Below are 17,927 nucleotides of genomic sequence, written 5' to 3'. Positions count from 1 at the left end.
GGTCGGCACCGTTTTTTGGCAGAGTGCTAAAAACACCCACAACCTCAACTTGTAAGATGTTGGTGAAACAGGAGCAGACAGTTCGTCTTACCTCGATCCTGGGCGAGCTTTTGGAGAAAATTATTCTGGCGCATATCCACGAGGGGCCAGCAGGGGAGGTCATGCTTAGGGGCAACCAACATGGGTTCATCAGCGGCAGGTCCTGTCAGACCAACCTGGTGGCCTTCTAGGACCAGATCACCAAATCATTAGATGCAGCGGTAGCAGTGGACATAGTCTTTCTGTACTTTCGGAAGGCCTTAGACACTGTCTCTCACCCTGATCTCATTAGGAAACTGGGGGCCTGTGGTGTCGACACCCACACAGTCAATTGGGTCACCAACTGGCTGGAGGGCTGCACCCAGAGAGTGGTGGTGGATGGGTCCTTCTCAGCCTGGAAGGACGTGGGCAGTGGGGTCCCCCAGGGCTCAGTCCTCGGGCCCGCGCTGTTCAATGTCTTCATCAGCATCTTGGACGAGGGGGTAAAAAGCACCCTGTTCAAATTTGCTGATGACACTAAGATGTGGGGGGACTTGGGCACATTGAAAGGATGCAACAGGCTACAATCAGACCTAGACAGGTTACAAGGGTGGGTGGTCGAGAATAGGATGGGTTTCAACACAGACAAGTGCAAGGTGATGCACCTGGGAAGGAACAACCGGCACCATACCTACAGGCTGGGGAACTCCCCTCTTGCCAGCACGGAGGCAGAAAAGGATCTTGAAGTCATCATTGACTCCAAGATGAACATGGGCCGGCAGTGTGGGGATGCAGTCAGGAAAGCCAACCGCACCTTGACGTGCATCCACAGATGCATCTCGAGCAGGTCCAGGGAGGTGATCCTCTGCCTCTATGCAGCACTGGTCAGGCTGCAGCTGGAGTACTGCATCCAGTTCTGGGCGCCGCACTTCAAGAGGGGGGTAGAGGGCCCCCCTTCCCACCCCCCCAGTTGGTCCCCACCTGACCAGGGGTTAAATTCTTTCCTGACTCCAAATGGTCCTGGCACATTTCCCTTTTCTTCTCCTATCCTGCCTTTTCCTTCCCCCCTTTTTTTTCTATCCTTTCCCCCCTTCATTTTTGTGACAAATATGTGCATAGTTCATACACAGTTGATACATATGTGTGTATATGAATGTATGTGTTTGTGCATGCATCTGTGCAAGTCTGTGTGCATGTTTGTGTGTACGTGCATTTATGTGTGCATGTATGTGCATGCTTGTGTGTGCGCGTGTGCTATGCATGTGCATGTCCATGCTTATGTGTGTTGGTATGTTGTGTGTGTGCATGTGCATACTTTTGTGTGCCTGCATATGTGTGCATATGCTGGCTTGTATGTCTGCATGTATGTTGTGTGCATGTACCTGTGTGTGTGTCTGCATGTGTGCTGTGTGTGCATGCTAATATGTCTGTGTCCTATGTGTGTGCATGTGCCTGCTTGTGTGTGTGCATGTGTGCTGTGTGCATGTGCATGCTAATGTGCCTGTGTATGCTCTGTGTGTGTGCATGTGCATGGTTGTGTGTGCTGTGTGTGCACATGTGTATGTCTGCATGTGCATGCTAATGTCTGCATGTGTGCGTGGATGCTAATATGTCTGTGTATGCTGTGTGCGTGTGGATGCTAGTGTCTGCATGTGTGTGGTTATGTGTGCTGTATGTGCGCACGTGCATGCTTACGTGTGTCTGCATGTGCGCGCGTGCATGCTAATGCGTGCTATGTGCGTGCGCATGTGCATGCTAACGTGGGGCTGCATGTGGCTATGTGTGTGCACATCCACGCACGCGTGCACCGCTGCAAACCCCGCCCGCCCCGGCCCCCGGGGCCTTGGTGCAGGCAGGGGCCCGCGGCGGGCGGGGCCGCTCGGGGCGGTGCCGGACTACGGCTCCCATGCAGCCGCGCGGCGGGCGGCGCCGGGCTCGGGGCTCGGCGCCATGGAGAGCCCGGCGGTGACCTTCACGTTGGCCTACGTGGTGCTGTCCGTGTGCTTCGTGTTCCCGCCGCACGAGTTCCGCGCGGCCGGGCTGACGGTGCAGGGGCTGCTGGGCGCCTGGCTGGGCAGCGAGGACGCGGCCTTCGTGCAGCACCACCTGCGCCGCAGCACCGGCACCCTGCTCGCCCACGCCCTGCTGCCGCTCGGTGCGCCTCGCCCGCCGGGACGGGGGGAGGGGCGGGGGGGGGCAGCCTTTGGGAGCTGGTTCCCCCGTGCTGCGACCTAACGTCGTGGCAATAAATCTCCCCCCGCCTCAGCTGTGTGGGGCTGGGTCAGTAACACGCCGCGACTGCGGTAGCGCCTTGGGGTAGCGCTCCCGCGACGAGACGCGCGCGCTGCGCCGGGACGCGACTGGCGGCGGGCGGCGTTGTGCGGAGCCGAGGGGAGAAAGGAAGGGCAGCGTGGGGAGGGAGGGGGAGGCAGACCACCCTTAAGAGCCCCGCGTTTTAATAAAAGGCGATCGGGTCTCTTAGTAGAGATGATCTCTTATTAGATCCACAAGATTTTTGCAAAAAAAAATGAATTGCAAGCTTTTGGGCATACACATCCTTCATCAGGCATCGGAGAAAAGATTGTAGAAGTTCTGGGTAAATTCGTATTTCATAAGATTTCACAGAGGAGTCAAACTCCTCTGGGCAGGCAGTTCATAGCTGGTGTGGAGCCGCTCACCTCCTGCAAGGGCCTGTGGTGGTGCAGATTACCTTGAAACAAAAGGCAGGAGCAGGATCTCAGATGGTCGCAGTTGCTTCCTGCTTGAGAAAACATGAAGATTTCATTAAAAAAACCGGCTAAAATTCAGTACCTTCCATGTGTCAGGTATCCAGGCTGTAGCCATATTGTTCTACAGGAAAAGGCAATCAGGACTGGTAGCAGAGATGATATCTTTTATTAGGCCAACAGGATGTTTGCAAAACAAATCTTTAATTGCAAGCTTTCGGGCACAAACCCCCTTCATCAGGCATCGGAGAAAAGATTGTAAAAGTTCTCCTGGGTAGAAATGAAAGTCCATATTTCATAGGATATCACAGAGGAGTGGATAGATGGAAAATTCGTATTTCTACAAGGAGTAAGCTATCAAACTGAAAGGTGGGGCTGATTCTGTCTCTGGGGCTTGCTGATCCCGTGCTTCTCCCTCTGAACTTTAATCCCTGTAAACCCTGTTGCCTGTGTTTTACTGTACATAACCATATGAAAGTTTATTTACTCAGCAAACTAGAATGATTGCACTTTCACCATTTAATTTTGGTAAAAAATAAATATTGCTAGAGGTGAAGTCTTATTTAAAAAAAAAACCCACTGGAGTCCAGAGGCTTGGAGTTAGAGTCCCTGCTTGTAAGTAAAACAAGTTACCCAGCACAGACCTTGCCTGTCAAATGAACTGTAAGATTAGGGAATATGTGAGCGTGCATTTTATTGCCTTCTGAAAGCAAATGTTTTTCCTTGCAGGTTATTACATTGGCATGTGTTTTGCAGCACCTGAGAAACAGCTTTGCTATTTTTACCTGGCTCCAGAAGGCTGGAAAATATTCTTTTTTCTGGCTGTTATTTTTCCAACGATCACCAGCATCCTGGCGTATTACTGGTCACGGAACGGCTGGGATAATCATCCTTTAGCTCGGACGCTCGCAGTTCACGCGCTCCCGCAGTCCAGTTGGAGGGCAGTGGCTTCTTCCATCAATACAGAATTCAGGAGGATTGACAAGTTTGCTACTGGCGCCCCTGGAGCAAGGGTGATTGTCACAGATACCTGGGTGATTAAAGTGACCACATACTGTTTACATGTCGCCCAACAGCAAGACATTCATCTAACAGTGACAGATTCGAGACAGCATGAACTCTCGCCAGATTCAAACGTGCCCGTACAGTTCCTCACCATCAATGTTGCCAGCATTAACCCATACGTGAAGGCTTTTGATATTCGGTAAGATAAATGACCCTTGTCCTATTATGTCACGTATCTTATGCAGTGATGATCCTGCCTTGTATAGCTTGTCTGTGCTTCCTTGACAAATCCCAAGACTGCTAGCATTTTTCCAGCTCCATTTTGCTAACTTTCCAGTCTACAGAAGACGTTGTCTTCTGGTTCCTACCATCGAAGTGCAGCGAAGAAGAGATGGTTTAGAGGGATCCTACACTAGAAAAGCAAGTTGGGCAGAGGGACCAAATTTTCTATTCGCAGAATGAAGTAGAGAGACCCTGGGTGAGGGGAAAGAAGCAACTGGAGGAGCTTTGGGTGAGGAATGGGAGAGAAAAGGAGTCAAAGGAAAATCTCCTTCCCGTCACACACAGTGATAAAATGAATGATTTTAACAATATAGGCTCTGAGTTACTGATGATTTCCCTTTCCATCCTGCCCAAAACCCGACCGTATAATAGCTGCTCTGAAGGTGTCACACCGACATTTTGCTAACAAAACTCATTTAAAGAGAACTCTTGAAAATGGCTTAGGCCTCAAAACTGACCTGACTTCAAATTACAGGTACTCCTCACTTGACGTCATTCCGGTTAATGTTGTTTCGCTATTACGTTGCTGATCTATTAGAGAACATACTCCTTTAAAGTCGCGCAGTGTGCAGTTATAACATTCTTTGGCCGCCGCCTGCTAGTAGGTAACTAGTAGAGGTGCGCTGATACATCGGTCTAATATCGGATCAACACTGATATAAAGAAAATTTTCTGTATCGGCTATCGGCCCAATGCAGCCAATTAATTTGTCCGATAACTGCCCGTGCGTGTGCGCGGCCGCAGCGCAGCACTTGGGCTGTGAGAAGCAGAGCCAGTAGTGTGGAGAGCTGCATGCAGCCTTAGGTTTGGTGTGGTAGAAGGGGAAGGAGGGAGGGAGGGGTGTGGGGGTGCAGATAATCAGGTGTGGGACAGAAGCACAGCTTATCCGTGGGGCTGCCCCCCTTCCCTACCCACCCCCGAGGAACTGTGCCTCTGCCCGCCCGCAGCTGCAGCCCGCCCTGCGCTTTGCAGATCCAGGGGACACATGTCTCCCCCTGCCCCCCTTTCCCCCCCAACTCCCTGATTAAGTCGCTTGCAACTCTGTCCTGTGCCCATCCCCGCCCCGGCTGGTCAACCCTAGCCCCATTCCCTCCCTCACTGTAGGGGCTTTGATCTGCCTCCCCAGCGCCCCTTCCCTCCCCTTCCATCACATCAGACTTACCAGCTGGACATAGCACTTCAAGCTGAAGAGCTGTGTATTGGAAATTGGATTGGTATCAGCCAATATGCCATTTTAACAATTGGCTATCAGCATCAGCCCCCAAAATGTCTATCAGTGCACCCCTAGCAACAACTGTGACGTAATTGGATCTGCTTAACATCGTTTTGCTTCAAGTGGCATTTTTCAAGAGCATAACTAGGTTGTTAAGCGAGGAGTATCTGTATCTTTATGCTAGTTCGTGTCCTCTGGATTGTAAAAACCCATTTTAGTTTTTGTAACACTGGGCTCTGTTGCTGGTTTTATTTTCCAAGTCACTGGTTATGGAAGAGCTGGATGGAACTACATATTCTGGCCAACATGTAATTAATAAATACTGGTGCTGACAGTCCCATGAATGCTGTCTTCTGAAGGAGCTAACAAACAGTAGTCTCTTAGTTTTTTTATTATTACATGTTCCTGTAAGGGCATTTTAAAATATGCACATTTGGACATGTCTGTTTGCCTCTCTAAATCTGTAAACTTTTCATCCAGAGGAATAGCAGTGTATGTAAATCTTACACTGTCAGAGAAATTAAAGTTTGCAAATGAATAGCAAATATGTTCAGACCTCCTTTAAGCTATTGGTCCATCAGTTTCAATATTTACAGTAGTGCTCACTAAGAGTTCCCAAATAGTGAAAAAGGATGCCTTCCGCAGGAAGGAGCCTACAGTCTTAGGATAGACAAGTAGACAGGAGTTAGGAGAACATCAGTAGACAACTTATATACAAATTAACTTGTAGGCAGCATAACAAAGCTTAAAAGTGAACCAGTTGGGGGCCTTGCAGCAGAGTTTAAAGAGGCCATAGGAAGCACGGAAAGTGGTCTGGAGATGATTTGTGTGAGAAGGTGATGGGGTGGATGGAGCCTAGAAGCTTTGGCAAGAAGCAGAAGGAGATGGTGGGTGAGACAAAGCTTGACAAAGGAGTATGAGTATTGAAGCAGAAATATGTAGGGATTTGGAAATGATGACAGGCTGATTCTATGTAATTATTTCAGTGGTGTTTTGTTGAGGTGGCAATAAGATTATGACCATGGTGAGACATGATGATAACTTTTTTTCTCCTAAGATGTGGCTTTTTTTTGGTAACTGATTAATACATCCATACAGCAGTGCTCGCTACTAGATACTTGTCAAGGTGACTTGGCATCTTTTGGCATCTCTGTGGATGATTGGGCAAGGAGTGCAGAACGCCTCCCGGGTTGCCGGAGTCAGCTTGCAGATGGAGTGAGGTGCTGCGAGGCAAACTAGATCAAGCTGTGTGATAACCGGCGTCAGAGGAGGAAAGATCTGCTGCTCAGATTCAAAGCATTGCTAGTGCATGGGTGTGCCCTACCTGTGAGCAGGACTGTCACTCACACATTGGACTCAGCAGCCATCAGAGAACTCATTGACGCACACACCATGCTCTGTAAAGAGCGACAGTGTCAATTGAATAGTACCAGCAAGAGTTTTCCAGAGTCTTTGTAGTCAGAATATGGAGACTTTGTAGTAAGAATTTGGAGAAATATAACATCTCTTTATATAGAATTACATCTCTGCAGGTTGCAGTGGGATGAAAATTCACTCTCCCTCTGTGTACAGTATGGGTGCATGTATCGAGGTTGAACTGCACTGGAATTAGCAACAGTGAAAAGTTTTTCTTATAAAAATTCCCACGTGTAGACAAGGCCACAGACTTCACCTGTGTTCAGTGTGAGGTTTTAGATCCTATGCCTTCTGTTTTAAACGTGCAGTCTTCTACCGTTTATGCTGAAGAGAGTTCCTTCCTCTCTTGGCATGTAGCAACAGGACCCTTTAACACCTGTAATGTACACCTGTAATGTGCAACCTATTCTCCAAACCAAGGGGTTGCAACTTGCCTATCTCATGCAGCTGACTGGTTTTCTAAAATGTGCTCTTTAGACTCACACTCCTAAAGACAACTTCAGCTCCTGCTGTCTCACAACTGACCAGTAGCTCTAGTCCAGTGGTTTTCAAACCATTTCACAGAACCCAGGGTTTCCATGACAGATCATTAGGCGTTCTGCAAAGAGATTGGGGCTAGTACAGAAATTACACACAGACCAGTATACGTGATTGGAAACAGGTCTACGCTTGTAACAGAGCTGAAGTTCAGTGCACGTAGACCTGTTTAAAAATGGCAGAACTTGGCTTAAGGTTGACCTGGATAAATGTAGTTTCAGATTTAATCAGTTTAGGTTAGACTGGTCTATTAAACTTCCCTTCCAGATTCCCTTTTGACTTAAGTTAGGTTGCAGTCCCCTGGTATCCCAAAATGCTTTGCGTGTCCTCACTCTGCTAACTCCCCCCTCGCAGGGCTGGTGGGCTAGCCTTCTCCAGTGCTCCTCTTCTCTGACCACCCCACCAGGCTGTCACAGAGCTGAGGCGGCAAAACCTGCCTGCATTTGAGTGGGGCAGTAGGGGGGAGGCAGGAGAACAGAGCCATCTCCCATCAAGCTGGGGTCTGCCCAGCTGGAGAGAGCTCCATATGACAGGGGTTTGCCCCTTGAGCTGCACAGTCCCACCCCCAGCAAATTGCTGCATCTGACCCCTGCCCTAGTCTCGATCTTCGCCTCCCAGCTGGGGTCTGCCCCCAGCTGAGGGGGCCATGCTGCAGGGGCTTTCCCCCACCTGGCCCTGATCCTCCCTGAGCTAGGGTCTGCCCAGCTGGGGAGAGCCACATGCCACAGGGGCTTTCCGTCCGCCCCATCCCCCTGGGCTCCTCTGATAGGGGTGGGGGCTCCATTTCCCCCCACTCCCCATGCTGCCATGGAGCAGGGGAGAAATTCTGTGCCGGTTCGCCCCGTCCCTGCAGCTGGCAGCAGGGGGTTGGGGTCATGTTCTTGGCAGCTGTCAGGGATGGTAGAAGCTGTGCAAGCTGGGCTCGGCTGCCCTGGACAGTGGCCGGTAGGTTGGGAGGTGTATGGCAGCGCCCCGCGCCTTCTGAACTTGCCAGTGCAGGCATCTGCCTGCTTTCCTCAACCAAAGAGCGAACATGAGTTCTGTTCATTAATGGTCCAATCTACACCACTTAGAGAAACCCGCATAGACTGGATTGATTCCACCTCTGGCTTTTTGGACGTCTGTACTTAGATCCCGGTAACGGTGGAGTGGCTGGGAAGCACTTCGCTGCTACTGCCGGATTGGGTTATCTGGCTGTGCATCAGCTCACGTGGAGCTAGGGTAGCGGTTCCTCAGCAGAAGTGATATGAAAGGGGTTCTGGAGTTTAGGAAGTTTGAAAGCTGCTGCTCTAGCCACAGCTTTGCCTTCCCCTGCTCCTCCTGTTATGTTGCTTCTCCAGCCGCTGTGATGCTCCAAGCTGCTGCTCTGCCCACCACTTGTTTCCTGTCCTTATCCTACCCTTAACAGCCATGTCTTCCCTCCCAGACCTCCTCAGCCTTCTCCCAGCTGCTGTTGATTCTCCCCCTGAACACTTAGAGAATGCTGCACAGTGTTTTCACACAAGCTGGGAGCAAATCTGCCACAATAGCCTTAATTCAGCACAGTACTAGCAGGCAGTGAATAGGCTATGGGAGGGCCTAGATTCTGTTCCTAGCTCTGCCTGTTGTGCAGTGTTGGACCAGGTATTTCCCTCCCCCTGTGCCTCTGTTTCCTGCTCACCCCTTGTCAATCTTGTCTATTCAGAGTGAGGACAGAGACTGTCTTACTGTGTGAGTGTCCAGACTTAGCACAGTGGGGCCCAGTCTGGCTGGTGCCTGTTGGAGCTATTGTAATGCAAATTATTAATGCAGAAAAAATTCAAAACCTCCTTGAGATTCATTGGCTCTGAGGAGCACAGCTTACATTTGAAATGTAGTAGCCCTTTCTCCACAAGACGTGCAGGATCCACTAATTTCTTTAATTCCTGTTGCTCCTAGTTACTCTTTCCTGCACTGTTATCTGCAGCTTCTTTCCTTTCCATCCACAGCCTGTGAGGCTACAGCTGAAAAATCTTTAACTCGGTAATGTTCACTTTGCTCATATAGGATAGTTTTACTCAAGTCCAGTAATTTTTCTTATTAGCATGATTCTCAGGCTACAGAAACTGTAGTTAAAGATGATGGGAGTGTTTCCAGATTCATATAATCGGTATTTAAGTTATCTCAAGAAGGCTGACCAGCAGGTGATTAACTACTCCAGACGAGCATTTTTCACCTTACTCTTTAAAATCAGGTTAGCCTTTCCATTGGAAGATTTCTTTCAAGTAATTCCTGAAAGACTGTTTTGTAGCCATTCTGGTTGTGGCTGGACCAACCAGTTAATTGTGCCTCAGCTGGCTGCAGTGACAAAACCACAATTTTGACAGGTTTCTGATGCAACTTTCCCACTTTTGTGGCCTTTTGTGTTAGACACTGCAATTTCCTAGAAAAAGACACCATAATTACCTCGCATGTCCTGGTTTTTCTTGTGTGCTGTCGATAGCTAAAGAAAACGTTGCACCCGAGTGTGTTGATTGCTGTGACTTATTCTGAATACAACTGGTGCGGTAGGACTATGGTGGCTCAAAATAGGGGACGAGAAAGTTTAAAACCGAAAATCATGGCTAGAATGTAATAGCAGGGACTTAGCAGCAGCACATAGACTTTTTTCCCTCTGCTTGTGTCTGCACTAGGGCATTTAAGCCAAAGCTTTTTACAGTTTCACCAGTGGTAGAAGCTGTGCAAGTAATTGGTAGGAAAGACACCAGTGGCCCTAAGTTTACCCAGTGTTACGTTGTCCTTCTCTGAGCAGAGCTAAATGAAGCAGCGGTTAAAAGCAGAGGCCATAGCTAAACTAGTATTTCATGACTGAGTATCCCACCTGGACCTGACCTGGGCCACACCTCTGACAGTTTAGTGAAAAAATGGAGGTTAAATTTAATCTGACCCTGATTGTTTTGAACAAGTCAAAGCTTGGGATAATTTCAGAGCAGTCCTGTACGTACAGCTCAGATGATTAGCTGATGTTGTTCCAGAGTAAGGTGTTAATTTGGATACTTCACAGATACTTAATGTGAGGACAGTGGGCTTATCCCCCATAGGATCCCAGGGTAAAAGAATGTGTTTTGGGAGAAATCCAGCGTCTGTTTTTCGCCCTACACACAAATGTACCATGCCCAAAGCAGTGCATTCAGAGGTACCTTGTTGGTTTGTGTAGGCTGCCTCTGAACTGGGAGCAATGTACCTGCGTTTGCTTTGCCCCAGAATGACATTGCCAGTTAGCCCATGCGTAGCCCCAGATAGCTTGTGGCTACATTGCTTGCAGTTTGAAGGCAGACTGCATGGAGTCTGCTTCTACCATGGCCATGACAGGCAGGTAAACCCTGGCCACATGCTGTCATGGTGCCACTGCTCCTGGGGTCTACATGGAAACCAGCCACAATGACACAGGCAGGGGCTACTAAGAAATGGAGTTTGCGACAGGCCCGATGCGGCCCGCAAGCCAGACTTTGCCTGCCTCTGCTCTATTCATCACCCTCCCTGCTAACAGTAAGTGTTGCTGGCTTCAGTCCTGTACTATATGGAATGGTACCATCTAATGGCTGCTCATTGTAGCCTATTTAAAACCTCGATCATTACCTATCATTTTACTTTGTAAGAGCACAACAGTTTGCAGTTATATTTGTTTGTGCTACCGCTAGATACGTTGTTTGTGTTTGATATGACAAATATAGGTAAACCAGTCTGTCCTGTGGTGCACATAGACTAGAATTTAGGTACAATATAAAAGAATGAGAACAAACAGGGGGAGGGCTGAGCAATATTATAGACATATATGAAATAAGGCAGAAATTGGATAAGTTTGGTATACTTATTAATAACAAGGTTTAAAATGTTTTTAGGTAATATTTTAATTACTTTCTTGCACACCCTTTATTGGCAGCTCAACAGAGATGCCAGGGACTAAATAGGCAGGAAGCTTGAACTACACTTTGATCCGTGTTACAAGGGGTGCTTTGAAGCCTGGATGGAAGCATTGATGGCCAGTGGTGAGAAGCATGCACTGTCCAATAGCTACTGTAAATATCCCGTGGCTAAATAAAGAAATGACTTGACTCTAACAGGACTGTTAGGCTCTGCTTTTCAAATTGTTTAGACCAACATTCTCAAAAGTGGCTTTTGTTACCCAACTTTTAAAAGCTCATCTTGAGACCATTTGATTCTGGTTCTTAGAGGTGTTCTCCTGCATCTTCATATGGAATCAGTGATGGTGCTCAGCACTTCTGACAAAAACAACTCAAAGTCATCTCAGGTTGGGCACTTAAAATCACAAGCCCCATATTTGCCCATCACAGAAATAGAAACATGTAACCTCGGGGTTCCATGACTTTTCTAGATCTTTAGAAAAGTAAAAGTTTCCTTTTACTGTAGTATTTTTTACCTCCCCCTCTTCTGCCCTCAGAAATGACCAAAATGTATACATTCTGACCAAGAACCAATGTACACCAAGCTACATAACTTTTTTCTGTTCTCTTCTTTTGATAACATTCAAAGTAATAAGCAGAACATGAGTGGATTGATTAGATGACAGTCTGTTCTACTCTTTCTTTTCAGGCTGAATTCCACAGAGTATGGGGAGCTGCGGGAGAAACTCCGTGCTCCGATCCGTAATGCGGCTAATGTTGTGATCCATCAAAGTCTCAGTGACTTGTTTCTGGAAACCTTTACATCGCTGGTGGAAATGAACCAGACGTACCCTGCTCCCAGCAATCAGGTGGGACTTTTTAATAAGCTAAGATTGTAATAATCATAGTTTGTGACATGGTCAATATTCCTATGGTCAGACTTGTGATTTAGTGTACTTATTATAATGACAGCCTTACAGTTCAGTAACTAACATATGAAAATCTAGCTGTTTTTTTTCTTTTCTTGCTCTTTCAACCAGAGGCCTCATAAGCATAGAAAAGGCTGGGAGATGTTGTGATAGGGAACATTATTTTAATTGTAATATCCTGATTAGGTGCTACCTGAGGAATTTGAAAATGGTGTTTGCAGGTGGTGTCCAGCAAACTAGAGTCAGAACTCTAATTAATAATTGAAACTGATATGCATGACAATTAGCTTTGGCCAGTCTAGCACCATTACAGCTGAGTTTTCAGGAGAACTAGGTTGCATTTAGACTTTATTCTTTAATATTTGGCATGACTTCTAAATTAGATCTTCCTTTCTTAGGACTCAAAATCACATCAACAATCAAAGCCCAGGTTTCAGTGCGTATGTCTCCCCTTCAGGCACAGGTGCATTGGCAGGGAATGCAGATATACCTAAGCTAGTTGTAATCTAGCTAGCTCTGGTAGCAATGCAGTGATGATGTCATAGCATGAGCTTCAGCCGCCTGAGTAAGTACCAAGGGGCCTGGACAGGCTTGTGCAAGGTGTGCTGTTGCATCTTCCCATCACTGGTATCGAAACCAGCAAGATCATAACAAGCTTAGGTGTGTCTGCACACGCTGCAATTATGCATCTGCAATGCTGACATAACCAACAGAAACAAGTCTGCAGATTCAAGTTGTGCATAAATAACTGTTGCGCTAAGAGAGAGTCACTTTATTGCAGACCTTTTACCTTGTACAAAATTTAATGTAAACTATTTGGACTTGTGGCTTTTGGTTTGATACCTGATGAAGTAAGCAATGATTTATATTACAAAATAGAAACAGTGGTTTTAGAGCAGGGGTGGGCAGTTATTTCAGGAGGAGGGCCGCTCACTGAGTTTTGGCAAGCCATTGAGGGCCACAAGGCAGGCAGCCAGGGGCAGATGAGTATGAATTTTCTAAATTTTTTAGGGGACCCATGGGCCAGATAGAATGGCCTTGCGGGCCACATCTGAGTCAGGCGGCATTTTGCCCACCTCTGTTTTAGAGGTTAAAGCATAGACACAGAAATAGGAAGAATCTAGGGTTTTTCCCTGGCTCAGAAACTTTGAGTGATTTGAAGCAAGTTACCTAACTGTTCAGAGCCCCAGTGTTCCCCACTTGTAAAATGAAAATAACTCATTGGCACAGAAAGTGTTAGGATGATTTGAGTATAAATAATATGTGGCCCTTGCACAATACTTTCCACTTATGGATCTTAAATTGCTTTACAGAGTAGAGCAGCTATAATCATGCCCACTTCAGAGATGAGAAGACTGAGGCACAGTGTTAAGTGACTGGCCCAAGGCTGTACGAATCATTGATAGAGCCAAGGGCAGAACCCAGGTGTTCTTTCTCCCAGTCTTGTGCCTTGTCCTATCTGCTGGGCTGTGTGAGGTGATTTGAAAGCAGAAAGCCCAGTTGAAATGCAAAGCATTACTATTTTCCTGTAAAAGTTACATTTTTTGGCCTTTTTTATTTCTGTAGGAGTTGGAGCCATGCATCGGGTGTATGCAGACTAATGCAAACATCAAGCTTATAAAGAGCTGCCAAGAGCCAAATGAAGGAGAATGCCAACAATGCTACTGTCGCCCAATGTGGTGTCTGACCTGCATGGGCAAATGGTTTGCCAGCCGGCAAGATCAGCAGCACCCAGAGACCTGGCTTTCAAGCCAAGTGCCTTGTCCAACCTGCAGAGCCAAATTTTGCATTTTAGATGTTTGCATTATACGATGAATAGTGTCTTGTTATAGTTTACCTTTCAAAATCTGAATGCATTTCACAGCAGGGTTTGATACAAGCCCTATTAGATTTCTTGTTCTGCTGGAAAAGTAGAAACTGTTGTTTCCCCTTCAAAAAGGGCCTGAAAATGTCAGCCTACCATCTTTATTTTCACTGTGCTTCTAAAGTTATCCTCAGTTTTTGTTTCCTAAAACACCAGTTTACATTCTAGATTGTTGAATTTTTTTTTTGTTATTCTTAATTTCTTTTGGACCACACTTTAAAGGAGTGGTGACCCATTTGCTTTTCATTTTGGATGAAATCCTGATAATTCTAACTTTATTTTAAATGCTAGTCTAGTTAAAGGGTTTAAGCACAAGTATTTTTAGCAAAGGGCTTTTTCCTTATCCTAAGCAAATTGCTATTGTTAAGGCTAATAGGCTAAAAATCTTCTACCTTTCTTTATCTTGAATTCATTTCCAAAGCCTATTGTTAACCTTTGTGAGCTTTCACTAAAAGAGATATCTCAACACTGTATTTCTTTTTCTCCTATTCCCCCATCAGAACAGGGCTTCAGAACTTTGGGGCCTGAGTTTTCTTATCTGTTGTAGTACATGTATCACCTGTGCTTCTTTTTTCTTTTGTCTTCTGTTCTGCTCTGCCCTCGTGTTTACAGACATTTTTAACATGCAAGAAAGGTTTATTAGTATCTTATGTTATATATAGATCATTGACCTGAACTGCTATTGTTTCTGCATAGAGTATCTTGTAATTAAACACTTATGTCCCAGAGCTGTTTTACTTGGTAAATCAACCCTCTTCAGCTGATAGAATTTAAGTATGACTTTTACCTATATTTGGAAGGAAAGCAGCAACATCCTTCATTATTTTAATAATGCAAAGGAGTGTTCAGCTACTTCCAAACATGTAGCCTTTGCCTAAGAAACAGGCTTCACCTTGAATAGGATTTTGGGACAAGATAAGGACATATATCCATGCTGGATGTTTCAAGTCTGTCAGCACTGAAATGGCTTTTCAGATTGGCACTTTATTTATTATTTTCAAGCCTAGTTCTAAGCACGTGTCACTGTTTTACAATAATTAAGAGAATTTTGCTCAGTTCTTAGGATGGGTCTCCATCAGAGTAATTTGTAAACAGTTTTTGAACTATCGATAGCAAGAACAGAAATGAGTGTAGACGGGCCTAGATTAGACAACACAGCTATGCTGCCTGTGTCCTGCTTATGCCACTGCTTCTGTCATTACTGCTGCAAATGGAGTGACACCAATGCAGAAAAACATAGAGTGGGTTTTTTTCCTGTTACAGACAAAACCTAAGTATTAGCCTGTCTTTCTGTACTGCCTTGTCCAAACCAGCTTTCTTAATACCTCCAACTGGTGCCACCCTACAATGGGAAAGGTACTATAATCAATAAAGTGTCATTAATAGGAAGCACTTAAATCACTGTGTCGTATAGGACTGCTTTGGACTGGTATAGAGTGTAGTTTGAAAAATGGTACCAGTAGGGGAGCTGTAATAATGAGAGATTTAATTAAAAATCTTTATGGGGTATAGACTTAAACTACTTAGAGCCTGGCATACCAAGTAATGGTAATAAAAGTGCCTGAAGTTTGCATTGTGGAGAGGACTTGTGAAAACACAGGTTGATATTTCAGTCATAAAACACACAACATAAACCAGTTTTTTATTATATATTTGTAAATGGCAAAACTGCTTTCCTTTAAGTAGGATAATCACTTGAGCAGGCATCATAACGGTTACACTCACACTTTTTATTATGCAATACTTGCTATTATTTCTCCCATACATTAAATAATAATAATCATTTTCTGGGCATGCATCATAACTGTTATGCATCATATGCAACTGTTATGATACGCATCATAATCCTTTTCTGGGCAACCATCATAACTTGAGCATGCATCATAACTGTTACACTCGCACTTTTTATTATACAATACTCACTATTATTTCTCCTATACATTAGTTAATAATAATTCTTTTCTGGGGCCTATATTTCAGCAATAGCAGATCATATGGAGTAGAAATTTGACATAGAGGCTGGCAGATGGGTTTGAGTCTCTTGCACAAAAAAAATAAGTGACATTTCCATTTTTATTTTAATAGAATCAAATTAAATTGCTTAGCTTCAGATAGGTTTGTGCTTAGTCTGAAATTATACAAAGTGTTAACCAAAAGTTTAAAATATTCTCCAATGATTCATAGGGAGGTAAGTCCTTTTGAAATTGTGTTAGCAGTATTCTAACCTACAGTACACCATTATACAGAGCTGAATTTTGCTTTCTGATATGTATCTCTGGCCCCCACTTTGCTGTAATGTTTGCAGATAAGGATAATATGCCTCTTATTTCAGTCAAGTTTGCACAACAGAAGTTGGAGGGGGTATGATTTTTGGAGGAGTTGCTGAAGTAAAAGACTGAACTCTGGGCCCCTTTGAAGAGAAAAATAGAGGGTATGAAGGTATTGGGTTTTGTATCAGTGGAGGACAAGAGTAGCAGAAAATGAGAATGTCCTCTGTGATGGCTACCCTAGTCACATCCCACTATGTCCTGATAACCTCTCCAAGCATAAAACCAGTATTTGGGAATTGTTTTCATGACTCATCTTTTAAAAAACTAGCCAAGCCCATTTCATGATGTGGTGTAAAATATTTGTTTCAAAATAATAATTACTTTGAAACTGGGATTTACAATGGACAAATTTCTAGAAGCACATGTTCCCGCACATCCATAACCATGTGTACACAGGGATTCCCAATTCCCACTCTCTCTGAAGCTGGGCATGCATTTCTAAAAATCTGTGGGCCTCAGCTAGACAAGGTTCTTTGGGTAAATCTGGTATCTTTTATTAGACCAGATAAAATAGTTGGAAAAATTCTTCTTTGCAAGCTTTTTTTTTTTTTTTGTATCCAAAAACTTGCAAAGAAGAATTTTTCCAACTATTTTATCTGGTCTAATAAAAGATCTGAGATTTACCCAAAAAACTTTGTCTACCTATGTCCTTAGACCAACACAACTACAACCAGCACCCCTGAAACATAGGCTTTAGCTTCACTTTTTGGTATCATTGCTAGACTTGTAGCATCTACAGTCCAGGATATTTTGGTGTGAAGAGTGTTGCCCGTTCCTTATTGTCAAACCAGACGTACTGCTCTGCCAGAGCCCTTTTCAGCAGGTCTGTCTTTCTGTCGTGTATTAGATCTTCTTTGTTTTTGTGTTGTGTATTAAATCTGTGTTAACAATGAAATGACAATAATGAGGCTTTGTATAACTTGAAACCAAAATACATGGTCCAAAGGCAGAGGTCCGTTATGCAGTCACTTCTGATTTGAATGTTTTTGCTGTATTAAATCTTTGTGTATACAGGCAGCCCCTGCTTAACGCTGTTTCACTTAGCATTAATTCACTATAATGCTCATTTTAAATTGATACCTGATTTTACTTAGTACTTAGTGAGTTTTGTTATAATGCTCATAGTCATCATCTTGGGTCATTAAAAACGTTGCAGTTGCCATCTAGGGTCATCAGATATTTTCAGTTTCGTTTAACACTTGGTTTTTCAGGAACCAGTTAAGAGTGCTAGGCGGGGGTTGCCTGTGCCTCAAAGCCAGGTTAAACCTGACTTGCCTCCCATGAAGTCCTCAGTGCCACTTCTCAAGGCTGGACATGGGTTTGATTTTTTTAAGCTGTATTTGGGGCTAATGCCCATTGAGGATCAGTTTAGTTGGTGGGAATTCTTCACATATGTTACAAAACACTTTCTTCCAAAGACTTGGTGCTTTTTTTTTTTTTTACTGAAATTGTTTATATACTTTTAAAAACACTACCACTTTATTGGATTGGTCTTTGAGAGGTTTAATGACATTGAAGTAGGTCATCTTAAAACTGTTTCAGAGGCAAATAAAAGATGATTTGATTTTCAGGTTCCTGGTTTCACTTTATTTCTTCCCAACTGAAGCACAGCTGGAGATGGAATGGGGTGATTTGGAGGGGAATAACCTGCCTGAGCCAGGGGCCTGGTGTCGCATGGGCAGGGCGGGGCCACGCTTCACTGCAGGGTCAGTGCTGCCTATGTCCTCCAGGCTCAGGGGCTTTC

General features: G+C 45.0%; 1 protein-coding gene across 1 annotated transcript; it reads left to right on the top strand.

The window, feature by feature from the left end:
* Positions 1–1,839: 1,839 nt before the first annotated feature.
* TMEM129 (transmembrane protein 129, E3 ubiquitin ligase) lies at positions 1,840–17,753 on the top strand. The gene is made up of 4 exons (XM_090035393.1): positions 1,840–2,173; positions 3,474–3,948; positions 11,770–11,929; positions 13,556–17,753. Exons 1-4 carry the CDS (start codon positions 1,969–1,971, stop codon positions 13,802–13,804), a joined length of 1,089 nt encoding a protein of 362 aa, XP_089891519.1. The 5' UTR covers positions 1,840–1,968; the 3' UTR covers positions 13,805–17,753.
* Positions 17,754–17,927: the final 174 nt, after the last annotated feature.

Source organism: Crocodylus siamensis, chromosome 2 (assembly GCF_052110815.1).
Source record: "Crocodylus siamensis isolate JL-2025a chromosome 2, ASM5211081v1, whole genome shotgun sequence".
Classification (NCBI taxonomy): Eukaryota; Metazoa; Chordata; order Crocodylia; family Crocodylidae; genus Crocodylus; species Crocodylus siamensis.
This window is presented reverse-complemented; position numbering and strand designations above follow the sequence as displayed.

What these genes read in the sequence shown, in the direction of transcription:
- TMEM129 (XM_090035393.1), top strand. Translation starts at nt 1,969, where the DNA reads ATGGAGAGCCCGGCGGTGACCTTCACGTTGGCCTACGTGGTGCTGTCC. An exon ending in GTGAAGGCTTTTGATATTCG is followed by an intron (nt 3,949 to 11,769) that starts GTAAGATAAATG and finishes CTTTCTTTTCAG; the next exon opens with GCTGAATTCCACAGAGTATG. An exon ending in ACCCTGCTCCCAGCAATCAG is followed by an intron (nt 11,930 to 13,555) that starts GTGGGACTTTTT and finishes TTATTTCTGTAG; the next exon opens with GAGTTGGAGCCATGCATCGG.